Source organism: Dendrobates tinctorius, unplaced genomic scaffold (assembly GCF_039654945.1).
Source record: "Dendrobates tinctorius isolate UK_male_01 unplaced genomic scaffold, ASM3965494v1 ptg000203l, whole genome shotgun sequence".
Lineage (NCBI taxonomy): Eukaryota > Metazoa > Chordata > Amphibia > Anura > Dendrobatidae > Dendrobates > Dendrobates tinctorius.
Genome location: NW_027361870.1, coordinates 1,877,034 through 1,899,487, shown reverse-complemented (window position 1 = coordinate 1,899,487; position 22,454 = coordinate 1,877,034). Strand labels below are relative to the sequence as shown.

Sequence of the window (22,454 nt, the reverse complement as noted above, 5' to 3'; positions counted from 1 at the left end):
CGTAGACATCTAGTAAAGACGGCCAGAAATGGAATTGGTGCCAAGTCATAAAGTTCTGATCATCATTTTTTGTCTCACAGTTTTGGTAAATGTTAGTATTGATGATTATTGTGTACATAGGATTAATCTTCAGAAAAAAATGTATTCGTACATGGTCTGCGGAATATGTTGGTACTATAGAAATGAAATTATTTTATTATTATGGTCTCTGTTAAAGTGAGTGGATGACTATGTAGTATATGATCTTGCCGAATCTCCCAAAGCCTGGGCTGCTATGATGACCATAGCCCTTAATGGCGTCTATGGCCACGGGTCGTCCTAATGGGCAGTGGTAATCTCTGCTGCTAATGTGAAGGCCCAGAGTAGAGGCTTCTGCTGTTCGTAATTGTTTCCAGTGGTCCAAAGGTTTATCAGAATTGCTTAAAAACGTTTGTTGCTAGTTTCAATCATGGCGTTAATGGTTAAACAGGATGAATGGTGTCCAGCAAGGGGAGAAGTAATTGCAGCAATCTTGAACCATCAGAGCACGCTAGGGTTGTAAATCCAAAAGTTAGGAAAGAAAAATTAAGAGGTAGGAAGTAACCGACTTTAACGACCTTCTGACAAAAGATGAAGAACAAAAGCAATATGTCCTGCAAGTTGTAAGCAAATGCCGAGCATTATATTCTGACGTTTCAAAAACTACTTTAACAAAGGCTCTAGAATAGATTAGATAACTATGTAAAATTATCAACTCATGTAGGTTAGCGTGCTCTGATGGTTCATCTGTGCTACTGAGCAATTTATTAGCCATTAACAACTTTTCATTGTCTGTAATGGTGGGATCAAAAAACGATAATCCCACCAACTCTGCATTCAAATACCACAAATGGTTCGAAAATTTGGTCAGGGCTATTTCTGCAATGTTGTTGTCACATTCTTTATAGTCTAACAGACTATGCAAAATACCTAAATCTTAAAATACCTCAATTTGGATTTTTTCAAACTTTGAGCGACGAGCGGCACGGGTTAACGTCGATCGAGCTCAAATTTTGGCTCTCTCAATATCTGGAAAGGGGAATCATTTTGTGGGGTCCAGACGAACAAGATTCTGACATTTTTTCCCCCCCATATGAGATCCGGTCACCCTATCCATAGTATAAAGTCGGTGGTAGTACGACTGCTCTGATTCAATTCTGCCACTTTCTAAAATGGTACAGATCTGAAAGGTGACCCAATCTGCAACTTCACGCTATGTTTTGGGGTCCCAGCAGACTCGTTCCCGATTTGTCCGACATATGACATTTCCTGTGTCACATGAGCGGTCAAGCAGCCCCCTTTACACACCGTGCTTGTACCTGAGACATGATATAGTTGATATAGTAGCATGTTAGAAAAACATAATTTAAGCACATTGACTAGTGGTTTTGTAGCTAGACAAACCCTTTAATGTGGACTTTATCGCCAGCATTTTCAGTACAAACTGTATACATTATTAGATAGATCTTAGACCTGATGAGACTTGTATACTTACTGTGAAAATTCAGGTCATAATGCTTGAATAGAGTCTTAACCGTAGATTAAGTTGGCTCATGAGTCCGAGTATTCAGTCTCCGGCCACCCATCCTGACAGCTGCAGCTTGTACTGAGCAGTGTGAGATCTCAGCAGCAGGAGGAGGGACACTGAGGAGCTGTGGTCTGTGATTGAGTTGAACTTTAATAAAGGATTATACAGCCTTTCTGATATGTTTGGGTGTTTGTTTTTTTAAGTATATACTCCAGCATCATCAGGTCTAACATCAACTTAGTAATGTATGCAGTTTTCCTTGCAAAATCTGGTGACAGATATGTTTTTAAGACACTTGAAAAGGTATTTTGTTCGTTGACACACAAGGTTGGTTACTGGAAACCAAGCTGGCTACCACTCGTGCCATTTGGCTATAGCTCTTTTATGGTACTGCTAAGACCTGAAGTTTTGGCATGTCTGATTCCCGTTTGAAGTTATGGGATTTTGACGTTCTGGGTTGCCCATGTGAAGTGCTTCTATATCTGAGACGCCTGTCACCATGAAGAGACCTAGAAGATTAGTGGGGGTCATATACTATCACTTTATTTGTAAACCCCTTTAGGGTCTGAGATTTGTTTCGGTTGTCACGTCAGATTTCGGCAAAATTGTGCAGCTAATAAATTACAACTTTTTTTTTTTTTTTAAGTATTTATTTTTATGTTTTTATCCCAAAGCAAAAATAGTTTAGTTTAGTTCAGAAACCCAGTGCATGTGTTTTTGATTAAGAATCCCCTAAAGATATGTCTTTGAAGTGAGGAAATGTCGGGGCAGCGTGATTATTATTGCATATGGTGTACAACCTTGAGAGCAGATGCAGCTCCGCTCCTCCTCTGTCTCAGCCTGCAAAATGCGGTCACAGAAATAGGGAGAAAACGTTTTAGCTTTAAATATATAGAAGAGAATGGTTACCTCCAGCTTTATTTTATGTAGTGACTGATTCGCTTATGTTATTTTATGTAACGATTGGCACATGTAATACAGAATATAGAGGTATAGGATTTTTCCGGGATTTACATTTATAGCCTATTTTTAGGATTCGCTTTCAATATGTGATCGAGGGGAATCCTGGGATTTTGCCTTCCGTAATGCAAACCCAACTGCAGTATGGACGTCAGTGACGGTGGTAGGGTACTGTATTGTGGCCCCCTCATTTTGTTGAGTTGACATAAGTGTAGAGCTGTAGCCGCACCCCCGTCACTGACTGACGACTCGCTGCCGTTCTCTATACACAGAGCGGTAACTGAACTGGCGCCACCCCCAATGGCGCTGGACGAGAGTCCCTGACTTATTTAGGAGTGTTTCTGTAGTCTTTTTACTTATTTTGGTAATGGTGGGCCTATAACACAGAAGTTTACACCCTATTTTCGCATCTATAGTACGTTCGACCATGTACTGATGGGTCTGAGCTTTGGGGTGGGGGGGACTCTAATTGTAATTGTGATGTTGGGACAGTCTTGGTGTATTGCTGGCGGCCAGTGGTTCCCGTCCCCCTTTTGGTTGTAGTACAGCTGGCGGCACAATACTGATTATTACCGTACTTGGATCATTTCCCTAGGGCACATAATTGCACCCTGGGAGAGGCACAAAACACAGGTGGTAGATGGTTTTGTGAAATTGCCTATTATTAGGGTTCCCATAAGACCGTTCAGACCTAGTATGGTGGTTTATTTTCTATGTCGTGGCGCCCTTTTGCCTCATTGTAGGGTTTGGAGCCTTGTTTTTCCTCATACAGCCACAAGTTATTAGGATGAAACCCGTCTAGCATGTTAGTTTGTAACCCACCCAAAAGTGATAAAAATAAGCTTCCCGCTCTTCCTGTTTTCATAGCTTGCCTATTTCCTCCACATTACGTCTTTTTGTCAGTATTGCTGCCTTTGTAGACAATAAGGACATGAGAAATCCTTCCGGCCAATGTTGTTCTTAAAATATCTCCTCTTGAACCTGCGGCTGAAACATCCCCTGGTCCTATGTCGCCCAGATAACACCGAACACCAGAGAGCAGCTCGAAGTCTGGCCACGGTTCAGTGGCGGCTTTGTTGCATTGTATTGAAATGAACCACCTGGATAGGCATCTCCGCGAGCACATGCTCGACAAAGCGGGAAAGATGACTTGTGTAATTACGTCACATAAGCCTCGAGGGTTTCTTAGAAATTTTTAACCAAATTTTTGTCTCCGAGGATCACTTATATGGATCGTTGTACAAGGTCCACGCTTTCAGCAATGCCAACCCCCAAGAGCTGAGCCTTCAAAATGCAGCTCGTGTTTACACCAGCCGGTAATTGGGAATGGGCGTACTTGTAGATGCCGATCAGCCTGGTTAAAATGGGAGTGTACGGTTGTGAACGCAATTTTGGATAAGAGATAAGGCGTAATGGGGTTATCCCATCTGTGATGTTTATGGCATGTCCATAGAATACGTAAAGTCTGAGATCCATATCAAGCTACAAAATGGGTCTCGCCTTTCACAACCAGGAATGAGGTTGTTACACAAAACCACTAACAGTTCTTTGGGGGCCACTTATGTCCTGCTTATGTGCAACAACGTCAGCAATGCTGCACTACCTGAACCCACAAGCATTTTGGCAGTTTTAAGAAAGTCCTTTGTCCTGGCCAACAGAAACGACACCGCTGTACGCCGAGAAAAAAAAAGTAGTAAATACTGTCGAACACCTTGAATTGGCATAGCACACTTGTATTGTCAAGGGAGGTATCCATTGTAGTAGGTTACAATGGCCGTCATCTGCATGTGCTCTAGGAGGCTCTGTCACCTCCCTTTTCTATGTAGGAATTTATGGTCCATGTAGATATTCTGATGCTGGAAATTCCACAGGTCGTGGCTAAGGGGCAGCTTGCACTGCTGTCCTTCCATCTTATTAAATGCTGAGCAGCTGTTGTGACCTGATTACTTATACCATGTACAGTCAAGCGATCTTCAGGTCACAACAGCCGCAAAAGCAAAACTGTAGTTAGATTGTACTGGTCTGTGTTCTGGATGTAATATATCTGCCCACTTGGCTGACAAAATAGTTTTAGGCCCAGATTGTGATTATAATTTTTGGAGTAGGTTTCTTATTGCATTCGAGGTCTAAGGGGTATCGTCTCTCCTTGTAGAGAATAACATGCTAGTGTAGGGAGACATTTATAGATCAAGCAGTCCTAAAAGTCAATACCAACTTTAACAAGTTTTGCCACGTGACAAACCAGATACTGTATTTTCAAACACATGTTTCAGGAGGCTTGCCCTTCCTCAGTGCAAAGCAAGAAATCTGATTGAACTGTATGGGAGCCCTCTGACTGGAGTCTGAGGGGTAAATTTGCATATTTATTACCTTCATAAATTTGCTATCCCGATTTTGCTCATACTGGTTTCATGACTGGCGTTTAGAACAGTTTAAGACTGACCAATCATATGACTGATACGAAAAAAATTAGATGAACCCTATTTACTTATATAAAGGGATAGAGTAGCTCTTTGTGCCAAAAGTGACTTGAGCCTTGATAGGACAGTAACGTACAGGCCCAATGCAAATGTGAGCAGATGTGTAAAAATCTTATCCATTACTTAACAGTTTTTTTTTTTTTGTTGTGTTTTTTTAATAAATTATCCCTGAGGTTCTTCAGAAATAGACCGTATTCCTCTACCAGACCGGTCTCTCTTCCCCATTCTGTTGCCTGCTTCTTCCTGGCTTCCTCTGATGACTGGTGGCATCAAGTGACTGCTGCAGCCAATCGGTGGCTGTTGTTGGAACCGACTGATCAACCAATTTGGATGAAGCCCCCTCAACTCTACCATAACAAAGAGAGAGATTGGTCAGTTGGATTTCAACATGTCCCATCATTTTGTTATAAGGGGCGGTAAGCTGCCGTCAGAAGTGTCAGGCAGCCACTTGCTCCCCTCTCTTCCTACAGAACATGCGCGCTTGCCGGAGCCAGCCATGTACATGTATGGGGGATCGGGACAGAGGGATCACAGCCGACAGATTTGTAAAGCGGTCGTACATCTTGTGCATGGCCGGTCTTAGAGAGTGGTACACAGGGCAATACAAGGTTGACAGATTACTGATCTAGAGGGGAAGTATGTCCCTTATGGATCTGTTTACACAGGATCCTTCTTAAGAGAATGCCGTTTTTTTTTTTTATCCTTTTGTGGTCCCTTTTCCATGTAGCGCCATAGACCTACAGTGACCACGTCTACATATGGGCATGTAATCCAGGCTGGCGATGAATCCTTCACATGCCACTCTTTGTTGCTTGAGGATGTAGAATTGCACTGAGGAAGGAGGCCCTATTCTCAAAGCCGGGTTTTATGGTGGCTGTTACAGTACTGCTGTGACATCCATCCCAGTGACACTACTGGTACCACAATCATCCCTGGAGGCCATTGTTTTTCACGGGGTCTCTAATAGTTGCTCCATCGGTTCCTCTTTCTGGAATGTTATGTATATCCTAGAAACCTCCTCCCCCTACTACCACTTTTTTCTAACTTTTGGGTCTTTTGTATTCACTTTTCAAGACGCCATTATCCCCATAATCCGGCTAATCCTCCGGATTTATCGCTATATCTCTGTAGCGAGCCGCTTCGTGCAGCCTGACATGCAAGAACCTGAACACAGTTCAAGCCATCAGGCGGCTTTTGTAGCCTCGTACGCTATGTCCCATCGTGTGCTTACTATGTTTCACCTTTTGGGATTACATTTTCATTACGTTTCCCCCCCCCCCATGTCTCTGAGAAGAAGACTAAACCCACCTGTAAAAATCGCTGTCAAACGTATATTATAAGCTACATATAAAAATTAAACATCAACCTGCAGGGCAAAACTGACAAAATAGTCAGTGCATATAAATGCTACTGCTGTTCAGCACTATTATTAGGAGAGACCTATAAACCTGCTGCCAGGTAGTCCAACCCCGCCTCCCACTGCTGATTGGCAGCTTTCTGCCTATGCACAGTGTCCACAGAAAGCTGCCAATCAGTGATGTGGGTGGGATTTTACAGGGCTCAGCATTCAGAGAGAACTGCTTTTAAACAAAAACTACAGCACACAGTAAAGTAAGCGATGCATCATTGGAATCAGGGTCCTTTACTCTACATTATGCTGCTCTCAGATGGAGGAGCAAAAACCTGGTGACAGATTCCTTTTGAAAAGGCCTCTGACATTTTGACATATCCAGAGCATATGCTATGTATGCCATGAATGTCTAAAAGATGCGATTCCAACATTTGGGACTAGCCCTGATTTCAAGAATAGAGTCCAATCTTGCAGCTGTAAATGGTGAAGTGCCTAACTCTCTCTCCATTAATTTCCATGGGAGTTCTGAAAAGATTGTGGGATTGCGATCGAAACGCGTCGCCTTATCCTTCGGACATCGTTGCTGGTTAAAAATTGTTATATGGTCTAAATAAATTCCGTATTAGATTCTAAGGAGCCGGAACATAGATCTGGAGTTTTTTTTTTTCCAGTAGCTAATCACGTCTCATGAAGACGGCGTTCCGAGCTCCTGCTACAGTCGTTGGTGAACAGACTTTTTTTTTTTCCCCCCACGTTGGTTTCTGAACATAGTCGAGCAAGCGCAGGCACCTGGAACTCTGATAGAAATAATTGAAGAGCGACACTTATGCACGGCCACCTCTCCAGGCGCAGTGACAAGATGGGACCCTGTTCAGCCATAGTTCTCAATTTTTAAGCTCCATATACACGGAACAGTGGATCAACAGAACAAGCGTCTGTTCTCAATCATTGTGCATGGTTGTTGTTGTTTGCGGGCATATAAATCACATCCCGTTCTGCTGACAATAATGTAACATGTATATAATTCCCGATCACAAGTGTGAGCACCCTCCGCCTTCTGAGCATTGCCCTGTAAGACTATGTTCACACAGGACATTTTTGTTGCGTTTTTTTAATGCTAATTTTCAGGTGTGTTTTACAGCAGCGGCTATGTCTGAGAATTCTGAAATCTCATGCACACAAGTTTTTTGGGGCTTTTTTTTTTTTTTTTTTTTTTTTGTCGTCAGGATTTTGTGCTTTGCAGGCTTTGGTTTTTTTTTTTAGACATAAAGCATGTCACTTCTTTAAGGGTCTGTGCACACGTTGCTGATTCTGCTGCGGTGTACAGTACCATTTTAACCAATGGAATCTAAAAAACACTGTGCACATGCTGCGGAAAATTCCGTGGTTTTGAATCCGCAGCATGTCACTTCTTTGTGTGGAATCCGCAGCGTTTTTACACCTGCTCCATTATAGAAATCCACAGGTGTATAGACGCAGGCGAAATCCGCAGGTAAAACGCATGTCCTTTTACCTGCGGATTTAGCAAAATCTGCAACGTATCCACATACCCTAAGGATTTCTGCAGCGGTTTTCACCCATTGACTTGAATGGGTGGTGAAAAAACGCTGCAAAAACGCAGCTATAATTTTGTGCCAAAACCTTGTTGTTTGGAATAAGACTTTTTTTCTTCAATACTACATTTTATCAGCATGCACAAGAGACAAATCAACATGCCAAAACCGCTATAAAAACAAGGAAAACATGTTATTTTTTTCTGCACCTTCTATCCTGCCAAGCAATCAGGTTTTGCTGCAGAAAAAAACGCAGCAGGAAAAAACGCAGCAAAAAGGCCCAGTGTGAACTTAGCCTAAAAGTAAGAAAATGTCAATTTGATCCTCGTTAGGGCCAAGAACTAAAGAAACGTTAGAATTTACCTGAATTCAACAGTGCTATGATATCAGGTTCCCTTTTATTGGATAAATTGGAGGATTTTTATATACACCCCTTTTTTTTTTTTTTTTTTCCCCGTATTTATTCCTCCACTTTCTCAGTGGTTCACTCTGAACTACTCCCTGACCTTTCTCTCCATGCCGTAAACATCGCTGTCTTTCTACTTTTTAATGTCTAAACATGTCTGTCCTTTCAGCTCTGACAGGTAGCTGTTTTATGTGACTAATCCTTGTAGACAGGTTATTTTAACCCATGCCCTGACAGAGTAGACCTGGTGTTTTCTGAATTTGTGGCTTAAGATAGAAACCTTCATTGGGGGAAATAATAGCGTAACGCAGCCGTCGCCTGCCCGGTTTGTTGTTGTTGACCCCTTTAAGCACCCTGACATACATGTATATCAGTGTCAGGTTGCGCATGTTGAGTTCTCTACATTCAGTTCTGGTGCCGCCTGTTATATACAGCCGACACCTGCGACTAACAGCAGAGACTGGAGCTACCTCTGACCGCTTTACACACCCTTGGCATTCTTTCAAGTAGTCAAGTCTAATGGCTTCCAACAGTCTTGAAGATGCTCCCCAGTGGGACTGAGCACTTGTTATCTGTTTTGCCTTAACTCTGGGGTCCAACTCATTCCTAACCATCTCAATTGGGTTCAGGATGGGTGATTGTGTCCATGTCTTCTGACACAGTCTCCATCTCTCTCCGTCTTGATCACATAGCCCTTACATAACCTGGAGGCGTTTAGGATCATTGTCCAGTTGCAACACAAATGATGGTCCCGCTAAGTGCAAACCAGATAGGCTGTCGTCATTGCAGAATGCTGGGGTAGCCATACTGGGTAAGTGTGCCTCCAGATTTGAATAAAATCAACAGTGTTATCAGCAGAGCACCCTCACGCTATCACATCTCCATGTTTCACAGTAGACACCAACACATAGATACAATTCTCATAAATCAAAGGTAGTTGGTACCAAAAACCTCACATTTTGTCTCATCAGACCACAGTACAGATTTCTGTTTCATCTATTGCCGCCCAGTTCTTGTTTTGCTCTGCCCAAATAATTCTCTTTTCCAGGACGTCCCTCCCGACAGCACCAGTGAGGACGTCCTTCACCTCCTTGCAGGGACAGGAAGAGCACACAAGAGGTTATAAACAGTCTCCACCCACATTCCCTCAGTGTTTCTTCCTGTCCCTGCATGGAGGGACGCACAAGAGGATTCATCTTACCAGAGGGGTCCAAGGGGATCGGACGGCCCAGCCAAACCTTCCTCCTGCGAAGTGGCCCCAACGCTGAAACCCTCATGGGTGGGGGTCCCTCAGCTACAGAGACCAGAGGAAGGACGAGCCTCCTGGGTAGAGCTGCTTCCTCCCGCAGCGGAGGCTCTCAGCTCCGACTCCGGCAGCAGCGTGGGGACAGGAAGTCGCGTGGAGTGAGACCGCGGCGCACTTCCGATGATGTCAGAGCGCCGTAAACACTGGCCGGCGGCGGGCGCTCTGAAGGAGCAGAGCGCGGCATCAGCGAGACAGGCAGCAGCAGCCTTCCTGACCTCGCAAAGGCTCACAGCACGGAATGGAGAACCAGGGCAGAGTCGACCTGGATGGGGTAAGTACACTCAGCGCAAACCGACCGAGACCCTGACGGCCCAGACCAGAGCCTGACTGTCCCTCTCTTGCACTATGCAGGAGAAAAGGAACAACCTACAGCGCCCATGACCAAGCAGACGGAAAAGGACCCAGAGAAACCCAATAAGTGTCCCGTATGCCAGGTTAAAATCCACAGCAAGCACAAGAAGTTATTGTGCGACACCTGTATGGCCAAAGTAATGAAGGGCGAACAGCTGTCCCTCCTATCGGAGATGAGATCGCTGATTCGAGAGGAGGTCCAGGCTTCCATGGCCACCTTTTCCCAGCCACAACCAGCCAGTCCAGGTCCCAGTACCAAGTGGACCAGACAGGAGATGGAGCTTAACTCAGAGGAAGATTTCTACTCCTCGGAGTCGATCAGGAAGAAGGCGAGGTGTGCGCTAATGAACCAGATTACGGGAAAAGATACTTCTTTTCCTCGGACAATACGGACAATCTGATACAGGCGGTCAGAGACACATTGCATATTGAGGAGGTCCAGAAACCTCAGTGCAGACAGGACATGATGTTTGGGGGGGCCTTAGGGCGCAGAGGGAATTAGTATTCCCAGTGAACGACCATGTGCGAGCTATGGTCCTGGAGGAACGGGAGGAGGCGGAAAAGTGTCCTGGGACTTAATAGACGTCTCCCCTTAGACCCCGAGGACATTAAAGTGTGGGATGAAGTTCCAAGATTGATGTCCCTGTGGCAAAAGTTGCCAAGAAAACAGCTATCCCCTTCGAGGACGCCTCTAGCCTGAAGGACCCCATTGATAGGAAGGTGGATAACCTATTAAGTCGGACCTGGGATACATCAGCAGCCTTAATTAAAACAAACCGTAGCAGCTACTTCGGTAGCAAGATCTATGTTTTTATGGCTGGGGCAGTTAGAGGAGCACTTGACTAATAAAACCCAAAGGGAGGAAATCATAGATTCACTCCCGATTTATGAAGTCAGCCACAGCTTTTCTAGCCGACGAATCGGCAGAATCTGAGATTTTCTGCCCGAAATGGCTTTGGACCTGGACAGGGGACGGAGCCTCTAAAAACAAACAGAGGACAAGAAACCTAGGGATCAGCCCTTTCGTAGACCCGGTGGATATGCAAGACAGCAGTACTATAGATACCAGGGGAGCTCTCAGAGGGGTTCCTACGGTAGCACCCACTCTAGAGCCGGAAGATCTAGAGCCCCCCTCTTCTGGATCACATACTAGATCCAGAAGGACATGACTATACCAACATAGGGGGTCGACTCAGAGAATTCAGTTCCCAGTGGTGTAGGATCACAAAAGATCAGTGGGTACTGAGAACAATAGCAGAGGGTTACCAAATAGAATTTTCATCCCTTCCCCCCCGAAAGGTCCATTTCTCCCCTCAGAATAAAAGACGACTCCCAGATGTGGGTAGACGTAACGGATCAGGCAAACTCTGGCATGATAATTCCGGTTTCCCCGGGCAGAAATTGGGGCAGGCCACTTCGTCTCTATTTGCCATCAGGAAACTATCCGGAGAATCCTGTACCATTATAAACTTAAAACCCTTAAAGGCCTGGGTCGCGTACAAAAGATTTCGAATGGAGTCAATCAGATCCACAGTCCATCTGATAGACAAGAATGCCCTGATGTGTATCCTAGACCTGAAAAGTGCCTAATATCAGGTGTCAATTCACCCAACATCACAGAGATTCCTGAGGTTTGCAGTAAGACTTCAGAATCGGACCTGCCACTTTCAATTCCAGTGTCTTCCGTTTGGTCTGGCCTCGGCGCCTCGAGTCTTTACGAAGCTAATCGCGGAGGTGGTAGCATTCCTAAGAAATCAGGGAATAATCATCATTCCATATCTAGACGACATCCTCCTGGTGGCAAGATCAACAGAGGAACTGCGCCGGCACAAGGAGAAGACAATAGAGGTTCTAGAGTTCCTGGGCTGGATCATACACAGAAAAATTGGGCTTGGCGCCAGAAAAAAGGAGAAAATTTTTGGGAGTACTACTGGACTCCAGAAGCAGAACTTCCTTCTTACCACCAGAGAAACAGACGAAGATACAAGACCGCATGAAGGAACTTCAAAGAGGCCGCGTTTCCATCAGAGTAGCAATGCGCGGTCTGGGCCTCATGACATCCTGCATCCCTTGTGTCCGATGGCCATTCAAGAACCCTTCAAAAAGAGGTACTTGCCGCCTGGGATCGTCACCAGGCCTCCCTAGACAGGAAGATATCCTTGTCTCCAGCAGGAAGAAGATCCCTGGGGTGGTGGATGCAGCAAGAAAACCTGAGGAAGGGTGTCCCCTGGATCACCTCCCCTTGCGTCGTAATCCCCACAGACGCCAGCAAATGGGGCTGGGGGGGGGGCGCATCTATAAGGCAGAATTCTTCAAGGGGAATGGCCACCAAACATGCGGTCCGCTTCCTCCAACTACAAGGAACTTTACACCACATGGGAGGCCCTAAGAAGAAATCAGGACCGACTGAAAATCCAACACGTCAAGATTCTATCGGACAATGTGACGGCGGTGTCCTTCCTGCGGCATCAAGGGGGAACCAGGCATGGGAGACTCCAGGACCTGTCAAAGAAGGTTTTTTTTTTTTTTTTTTCCTGGGCAAAGAAGACCGTTATATCAGTAACAGCCGTCCACCTCGAAGGATCCCAAAATACAGTGGCGGATTATTTAAGCAGGCAGAAGATCTGTCCCACGGAGTGGGAGCTGAACACAGAGATCTTCTAGAACCTATGCCAGCACTGGGGAAGACCACACATAGACCTCTTTGCAACCAGGAAAAATGCCAAGATGTACAGGTTTTTTTCTCTGAATCCGTTGGACAATCCAGAAGGGGTAGACGCTCTAAGCCAGAAGTGGGGACTGGCTGTCTCCTACGCATTTCCCCCCGATAGCTCTCATTCCAGCCATTCTCAGGAAGATTCCGGAAGATCAGGCAAGAGTGCTACTGATAGCACCTTATTGGCCGAAAACAAGCGCTATCGATCCGAGATCCATATCTCTGAATCTGGGAGGATCGAATAATCATGAGACTAGACTCCACCTTCTTGCCCAAAGTTGCGTCAGTCAAATCTAAACCAGGAGATAATCTTGCCTTCCTTTTGCGAGAACCCCTCAAATGATAAATAAAGGGCCCTGCACGAATTAGACTTACGCCAGGCAGTTATTGATTACATCAGGGCCACGCAGGGTTGGAGACAGGACCATAACCTATTTTTACTCTTTGGGGGAAAAAATAAAGGGAGGAAGGCCTCAAAAGCCTCCATCGCGAGATGGATAACATCGCTAATCAGTTTAGCCTACGTGTCTCAGGGGGTTCCCCCCCCCCCAGAAGGGTTGAAAGCCCACTCAACACGAGCATTATCAGTTTCCTGGGCAGAAAGTGCAAGGGCTTTGGTAAACCAAATCTGTAAGGCCGCAACCTTGTCCAGGTTGGACAATTCTGTAAACATTACAAATTAGATGTGTTGTCTAACCAGTAGACTGCTTTTGGGAGAATGGTCCTCCAAGCAGTCATACCACCCTAAGGGGATACTTTGGTATTCTCCCTGGTGCGGTCAGGAGGGATGTCCTGGAAAATAGGCATTAGACCTACCGGTAATTATGTTTCCAGGAGTCCATCCTGACAGCACGGATAGTTCCCTTCCCGAATTAACTGTGTCATATGTCATAATATGATTCTGTAAATAAAGTGTTCAGTTGCATCGGTGTGGTACTTGGAAAAACACTGAGGGAATGTGGGTGGAGACTGTTTTTAACCTCTTGTGTGCTCTTCCTGTCCCTGCAAGGAGGCGAAGGATGTCCTCCCTGGTGCTGTCAGGATGGACTCCTGGAAACATAATTACCGGTAGGTCTAATGCCTATTTTCTTCTCAATTGGTCCTCAGTTGTGGCTTCTTTGCTGTAATTTGACCATAAAGGCCTACTCTGGTGGTTGATGTTGAGATGTGTCTGCTACTTGTCTGTGCATCATTTTATGAAGGCTGTTACCAGAGGTTTTGTCAATTTGCAATTTCTGAGGCTGGTAACTGATGAACTACTCCTCTGCAGCAGAAGTAATTCTCAAGTCGTCTTTTATTGGGGTGGTCACAATGACAGCCAGTTTCATTATAGAGATTGATGGTTTCATGACTGTACTTCAGACTCTAGTAATTTTCTAGATCGACAGACTTTCATGTTTTAAAGTAATGATACTGTCGTGTATCTTAGTTGAGTGGTTCTTGACTTAGTATGGCTTAGAACAGTTATGGATTAGTGCTCCGCGCTATATGGAATTGAACTGTGTGCCAACACTGCATCTGATAAACACACCTGATGGTCACAAACCTCTTCTGAAGACCGGTGATTCCACAGACTAAAAGAAGTTGTCCACTACTTGGACAACTCCTTCTCATACCCCATGCTTGTCCCGATAAAATGAAAAGACATACTCCCGTGCCGGCGGCTTTCCAGCTGTGTCGGCACTCTCGCTTCCCGGGTCTCCCATGCAGTCGTTGTGACACGTGAGTGCGGTGCTCGATAAGCACTGGCGTCACTGTCCCCGCCTTCTGTCGAATTGAACAAGAAGAGGAAGTCAGAGATCAGCTGCAGCCTGGATTTCTTCTTCATATTAAATTCGACAGAAAGCGGGGACAGTGATGCCACCACTGATTGGGTGCTGGGCTCATGTGTCATAACGGCGTGAGAGCACCGGGACCGTGAATTCAGACACCTCTGGAACGGCGCCGGCACTGGAGGTGAGAATAGGCTTTTTTATTTTATTGAGGCCAAATATTTAGATCAAGAAGGGGTTGTCCTAGTAGTGGACAACTTATTTATCTCTTTCCGAGGCATACCTGTGCATTGGAAGCTACTCCAGGCTACTGAACTGGACCAACGAAGCTGCTTAAGAAAATGCCAAGGGGGTGTAAATCTCTCATCGGAGGAAAAGGAGGGGACTTTGGGGAATCAAAAGTTTAACGCCTAAAGAAACATTTGACGTTCTTTCCTTTAGAAAGTACTACACATTCCCATGGGATATTTTCAATATTGCAGCGTAGCACAATTGCTCTGGGTGATACTGAGCACAGCTCGTGTTTGCACTGCCGGTGTCCGGCTGCCTCCATGCTTCTCATTGTGCAGCAGTCTGCTTCCCTTTCAGAGGTTACAGCCTGTATTCTGCTGCCGGACTGGAGCTAGTGTAAATGGCTCTAATTTAGCCATGTAACTGTCCTAATCATTATTCAGACTAACTGTGCTCGGGGTTTGCATTTTTAAGTAGTATCCAGTTTGCACTCACTTTGTGATTGTCTACAGACGTTGGATGAGATGTCTAATGATCCGTGGGTGACCACATCATTCTGTATTCTTGTTTTACTGCTCCGTGAGAGCAATGGTGGAGCCGAACCCCATGTTACTTTCCTATGGGAAGGCTTCATGGTCTGCTCTGCACACATTGGCCCTCATTATACAGTCTGTATGTTCCTTGCAGCTCTTTACCGCTCTCGGGCCGGGTGACATTTCTGTGCACACCTCCGGCAATGTTGTTGAGCAGCTGCTTTTACAAAACACTTTTAGTTTTTGTAATCCTTAATTTCCTGGCGCTCTCAATGGGGGAGTGTCTCTGTTCTGTACAAAAAAAAAAACCTCCTTTGTGTGTACAGGGTGCGGAAATATAGTGGCAAACACTTGATAGGGGACTGGCCCGTAAAAGTAGTCATGCTAGTTTTCTGGACGAAACTTGGTATTAGTATATGTTCACATGGAGGTTTTTGGGTTTCTTCAATGTGGATTTTAAAGCAGATTATTCTTCAAACTTCTCATGAAAAATTGCTTCAAATACTCTGAAAATGTTTATTCGTTTCAATGGGAAAACATGCCTTTTGTTCCACATGGTTATTTATCACATTTTCCCCAAAAAATCAGCACACTGTGCAAGATCTTGAATGGTAGGGCTTGTTCGATTTATAAAATCGCTGTGCTTTAAACTGAGCATATTCTCTTTCCAGTGCAGCCATACTGGCTCTGTAAGCGAAGCCTGCTCTGCTCAGAAGGGAGAGGACTGCAGCAGCCTGTGATTAACTGCAGCGGTCAGGTTACTAGAAGAAGCCATCATCAGCGAAACATCTGGCCTTTGTATAGCGCTGTGATCAGGATTGTCATGCAAAATCACAACAATAAGGGCTCGTTCACACGAGCGGATAACACAGCTGAGTGCTATGGGATGTTTTATGGGATAGCACTCGGCCCAAGGTTATACTATGGGACAGTGCAGATCTGTGTTTTGTTATGGTTTTTTTTTTGGTTTGCTCCTACTGGTTTGGTATGCTGAGAGTGGCTCCAACATTCGGTTCACGTGCAAACATACAAGTCTGTATAGGTGTGTGTGAAACACCGGACTGCACTCTGATATCATTCAAGTGCAGTCAGACATTCGCGGACACAGACCATGGAGAAATTAAGTTCTCCGGGCCTGTGCTGCTATTCTCTAATGCCACAGAATGCGATCACACGAAGGTGACACACGTGATCACACTGTGACAGTTTGATTCTAGTGTGACTAGCATAATCAGCCCAGGATACTTTCCCACAATGAGATTTTTGTGAATTTTTTTATGCAGGTGTACTGCAACATTAAGTAAAATAGGTTACAGGCATTTTTTAAAAAAATATGCAGTGTTAAAAAAAAAACTCACCAAAAACCCATCATGGGAACGTAGCCTAACAGAACGTCACAAGTGGCATCTGTGCAAAGACTGGTAGCACTAGGGGTACATTTGAAGACTTTTAATACATGCTATGCAATTTGGATATTTAATATTACATGTATTATTAGCTCTTATGATGTAGAGCGCATCGGTGATTTTGGTAAACCGGCCACATGTCTGCGTTAACTTGCACATTTCATTAATTTCAATGGCTGCCGGGTTCACGTGCCAATAACAGATGATTACATGGGATGTCCCGCACGCTAAGAGTTTAGGATGAGTCTGTCCGTTCTATAATTGTCCCGCACCCTAAGAGTTTGGGATGAGTCTGTCCGTTCTATAATTGTCCCGCACCCTAAGAGTTTGGAATGAGTCTGTCCGTTCCTATAATTGTCCCGCGCCCTAAGAGTTTGGGATGAGTCTGTCCGTTCCTAGAATTGTCCCGCACCCTAAGAGTTTGGGATGAGTGTCCGTTCCTATAATTGTCCCGCGCCCTAAGAGTTTGGGATGAGTCTGTCCGTTCCTATAATTGTCCCGCACCCTAAGAGTTTGGGATGAGTCTGCCCGTTCCTATAATTGTCCCGCGCCCTAAGAGTTTGGGATGAGTCTGTCCGTTCCTATAATTGTCCCGCACCCTAAGAGTTTGGGATGAGTCTGTCCGTTCCTATAATTGTCCCGCGCCCTAAGAGTTTGGGATGAGTCTGTCCGTTCCTATAATTGTCCCGCGCCCTAAGAGTTTGGAATGAGTCTGTCCGTTCCTATAATTGTCCCGCGCCCTAAGAGTCTGTCCGTTCCTGTAATTCACAGTTGTGCTGCATCATCGCCATTGCTGGGGACTGGGATTATCTTTATATGGTGTATCTGTTCACATCCGTATACATCGCATCTGCTCCCGTTACTAATTTTGTAATTTTTCTTTCCCCTCTTTCACAGTGACAACTACATAGTGCGTGTGAAGGCTGTGGTTATGAGCAGAGATGACTCTAGCGGGGGTTGGTTACCACATGAAGGCGGTGGAATTAGTCGGGTTGGAGTCTCAAAAGTGTACCCAGAAGGCACCGGAAGAAGTGACTTTCTTATTCATGGGGAACGAATAAAAGATAAACTGGTAATGGAAACTTTTTTTTTTTTCCTTTCTTTCTTGAATCTTCCCATTCAGAGGTGGCCTTTATAGTGGTGCTGCTTTCACCAAATGCTGTGTTATTTTTGTTGTGCTTTTTTGTTCCTCCTTCCATAGTTTCCCTCTGTGTCCAAATCAAACATAGTTATACATTTTTGGCACCCATGTGCTCCCTGGCTACAGTTGTATCCTGTTCAGGGAGCGTAGCAGAGCTGTTTCATAACACTCCATTGTGCATGATAATAGAAATGTTCGGGTTAAAGGCGCGGAAGGTAAAATAAAACGGTGTGTTAAGTAACCATCCAGGAGGACGTAAGCCATTTAATTACAACATTCTGTTTCTGAGTTGGCAACGACTCAACGATTGAGCTCGGGGTGACTTTTCTTCTCTCCTGACCCTGCAAGTAATCTGCAAACTTTGCATCACCGCTTCTGAAGAAGAACGATCCGCGCTGCCGACATACACGTTGTAATAAATGCTGGCATTCCCCATGCAGTTACCAATCTGGAGCATCGGCTCTTGTAACTCTACTTTGTGCTGTTCCTCTGTTACTCCTCCTGGAAGTGTAAGTATAACCGGACACTTGGGTGTCACCATTCCCTCTTCTGTACCGTCTGATACTGACCATTCTGATTGGGCAGCCCAACCGGTAAGACCCAGGTATCCATTTATTCATAGGAGGGGTTACAGAGGAATGGTACAATGGAGCACTGGTAAAATAATCATCCCAAACTGTTACATTATGGGGACTCTAAGCCTTTTTCCAAGGCTGATGGCTCCTATTTAAAGAAGCCCTTCCGGCAAAATGTTTATCCTCAACTCTATCCTAAACATGTATGCGATGTAGTGTAGATGCATTAAAATATCTGCCAAACTCCGTTTTCTCCTGTTTACAGGTCTGCTCCGCTTTTCTTTTGGGTCACCTGAGGGTTCATTGTCGGGACCACAGACTTACACTGTGAAATTGATTTCCGGTTTACACCCACGCCTCTGTGTGATCTGGAATCGTGTGATCCAGAAGAGGAGCGGAGCAGCGCTGGATACTGGAGAAGGTGGCGTTTGGTATTTTAAAGGGAACCTGCTGGCAGTATAAATCGCAGCCTGGCTGCACAATTTTGCTCCGAAATGCTCTGGGGTTTCAAAGAAAACTTACTTTGAAGATCCAGCAGGGAATCATAGCTGAAGAAGAAACTAGTCCAGCTCTGATCTCTGCCTACGATCCCCAGCCGGATCTTCAGTGTATATTATCTCTGAAACACCAAAGAATCTCAGTGTATTATTAATCTGACTGCATTCCGGATGTGATCCATGATGCCCAAGTTTTGGGCGGCATAAGTAGTCTTGACAGGCTCCTCTTAAAGGGGTTGTCTGGGACTTTAAAACTGATGAACTATCTTTAGGATAGGTGATCAATGTCTGATCGGTGGGATGTGACACCCGGTGCCCCCGCCGATCATCTGTTCCCAGTGGCCGGAACTGCTCAGTTGTGTAGCTGGGCAGCTCCATTGACTGTACTGTACATTCACCCCCCTATTGATTTCAATAGGGGGCAGATGTGCAGTATCTGGCTGCGGCCACTGTACAGTCAATGGAGCTGAGCAGTTACGGCCGACACCGGTAAGGTAACAGCTGATTGGCGGGGATGCAAGGGGAGGATGTGGCATCGGCAGCATTATGGCGGCGTGGTGACCTTTAACCTTTATATTTCCCGTGCCGTTCTGCACAAACAAGGGAAGAAGCAGCGAATAAGTGATCTGCAGTAAAACATGGACACTTCTTTACACAGGGCCATTTTTGCTGCATTTGAATCTGCAGCAAATCTCCATGATTGATCCTCACCGCACTGGTGCAGATTCCAGTCTGTGTGTAACGACGAAGGTAAAATTGGCCAGCCGTCTGCCTCAGATTACAGCATGTCCATGCTGATCTGTGCGGATGTTTTCCACTGCTCTGACATCCCCTGTGACCATAACCGTAGTGCGGATCCACTGCGAACACAAGGTCTGCTAAACAAGAACAGGATGTTTAATCTCTACCAGATGAATGCCGTGCGGAGCTTTGCAGCAGGCTCCTTCTAGTTTCATAGATTGGACTAGTATTTCAGCCTGCGTAACTCGCTCCCTGAATCCGGCCCATTCATACCGTTCTCATCTCCCAAATCCCATTGTTTTTTGCTCCCCTGTCGGTCTTTTAAAGGTGGTAATCCTCAAACAATGCAGTAGCTATTAGACATGACGTCAGGTATAGGGGTTGTAGACATGAGAAGATGGAAGAATTGCTGAACTCCGCCGAGATTGTACAACTCTCTGCAGTCCTGTCTATTCCACCAATAGCATTTTTGAGCTTACAAAGGTCCAAATGTATACAGGTAACTTATAGGTTATGCGGTATGGTGCAAAAGGTTTTTGGCAGGTGTGGAGAAAAAAGGATCCCAAGTAAGAATGCTTAAAAAAAAAAAAAGTTTCTTTTCATCAGTTACCAAAATACAAAGTGAATGAACAAAAGAGAAATCTAACTCCAATTAACATTTGGTGAAAGGCAGGCCGATACACAGGTTTTGTAGGAAGTCTGCAGGGAGGTTGTTCCAAACATCTTGGAGAACCAACCACAGATCATCTGTGGATTGGGCAAATCCTTTTGTCTCTTCATATAATCCCAGACAGTCTTGGAGGATGATCAAGAGTAATTCTTAATATGTTTTAATGCTCCGTTAGGAACGTCTGTGCACACTCCCATTGACTGAATACATGGAGGGAGAGGAACCTACAACCCCTTTAGACTCCTTTCACCATTCAGATTGCACATACGAGGAGTGACACACATATCAAAGAAATTTAGTAACTTCAAGGATGTTTTTTTTTTTTTTTTTAACATTCTACCAGTGGAGATATGGTGTATACATGGGAGAATGTTAATGGCTATTGTTAGTAGGGAATAATTGATTCTACATAAAAAGTAAATGGCCAAAAAAAGTGCTGTCTGTACATAAAAATATGTAAACTTTATTAGTACATATATGATAAGGCAAGTCGAGGTTAAACACAAAGTGAGTCATCCAAGAGAAAGGTGAAACAAGGTGGAAGGAGATGAGAAAAAGTAACACTCATTTCAAGTCTGAAATATCAACAACTATATGCAAAAAATAAAGTTATGCAGAGTAATGTTCACTCTAAGGATATACAAAGTAGAAGATAAGTGATCAAGCAGACAAGCAAAGCAGATTATCAGGATGCGGCCAAAATGTCATAGATTAAATAAAAAAAAAAGTAGTTGTACAGGTTGGACTGCTGTGTGTCCCCTCTTGGGTCCGGTATACGGATAAGATAGTGATTCTCTATGGATCGGGCCATGTGCTCATACACACGGTGCAGATCATGAAACGTCTCGAACGTTTCATGTTGCCTTTGTAGTTCCAGCGAAGACAGAAATCCGCATAGTATAAATGCGTTTTACACGCCCAGTTTGGAATCTGTTGCGTCATAGTGTCACTAAACAGAATACTTGGCTCTGTAGGTCGTAGAGACGCAGGTTTGTGCCTCCCTCTATGGCCCCCAAAGTGATGTGCCATGGAAGACTGCTATTGAGTCTGGATATGCGTTGGGGTGGCCAGCTGGCTAGGACCGCTATTACATCGGCACATCTCTTTGGAGATATTCATGAAATTGTACCTCTATGACCTAAACGGCAATATCTTTGGTTTAGCTTTACTACACGACCCGAGAGACAGAAGCGCTTCCCTCCTATGTGTACGGGTATTCTGTCTGTCGGCATGCTAGTGACACCCTGGGCGGGAGCAGATTCCAGAACGGACTCCATAGTTTTCTGTTGGATTGGTCAAAGATGAAAAGTACTTTGCATGCAGAGGGGTGTTCTGTATTGGTGTATGGTCATTGGATCAGTATGGAGAGTGCAAAAATCCATTCACCGTGGTTTGTTGACTTGATCGGATGCGATCTCTGCTCTCTTCTGGTGCCTGAGTTCCCCACCGATCACAGGAGTGGGTATCCCACAGGTAATTAGATTCTGTCCACTTTACATTTGGGGTACAACCACCTGTGTCCAAATGCTTCAGATTTGCTACAGATTCAACCTTTGTATTGCAAGGGATGTAATCCGCTGTGAAAATCCACATCCTAAATTGAAGTTGCAAATCTGCAGCGTAGGTCCATCTTCAGTGTGGATTTTTCTACATGTGGATGAGAGTTCTCAAAACTTCCATTTCCTGTAATGCGCAAATCCGCTTTGGAAAATTGGCCATGTTAGTCCTGTGTAGACGTACGTGTGTATGACTGAACATGTGGTTTGTAGTGATGAGCGAACATGCTGGGATGAGGTGTTATCTGAGCATGCTTGGGTGCTAACAGTGTGTCTTCGGCATGCTCGAATATTATGTTGAGTCCCCCCAGCTGTTTGACAGATGCAATACATGCAGGGATTGTCTAACAAACATGCAGCCGCTGGGACTCGAACATGTTTTTCAAGCACACCGAAGGCACTTATTAGCTCATCACTAGTGGTTTGCAATTTTTTTTTAATCCCTTATATTTCAACATTATATTCCAAAGCGCTTTACAGACCTGGTATATTGTCTGTCCCCATTGGGGCTCACAATATAAATTCACTATTGGTATGTCTTCTGATGTATGGAGCAATACAGCCTATAGTTTCCATATGTAGCCCATACAATAAAAACTTCCTTTCTTTAGGAGCTCAACTGTGTGGGAAAGCCAGTAAAAACACAATAATTCCATCTCGGTG

The 22,454-nt window shown here is 44.8% G+C and overlaps 1 protein-coding gene across 1 annotated transcript in view; it reads left to right on the top strand.

The window, feature by feature from the left end:
- The window catches only part of SPRED2 (sprouty related EVH1 domain containing 2), a 95,466-nt gene that overhangs the window by 28,235 nt on the left and 44,777 nt on the right, over positions 1-22,454 (top strand). Inside the window, exon 2 of the mRNA XM_073553779.1 lies at positions 17,509-17,683. Coding sequence (XP_073409880.1) covers positions 17,509-17,683 — 175 coding nt within the window. The remainder of the gene's footprint in view (positions 1-17,508; positions 17,684-22,454) is intronic.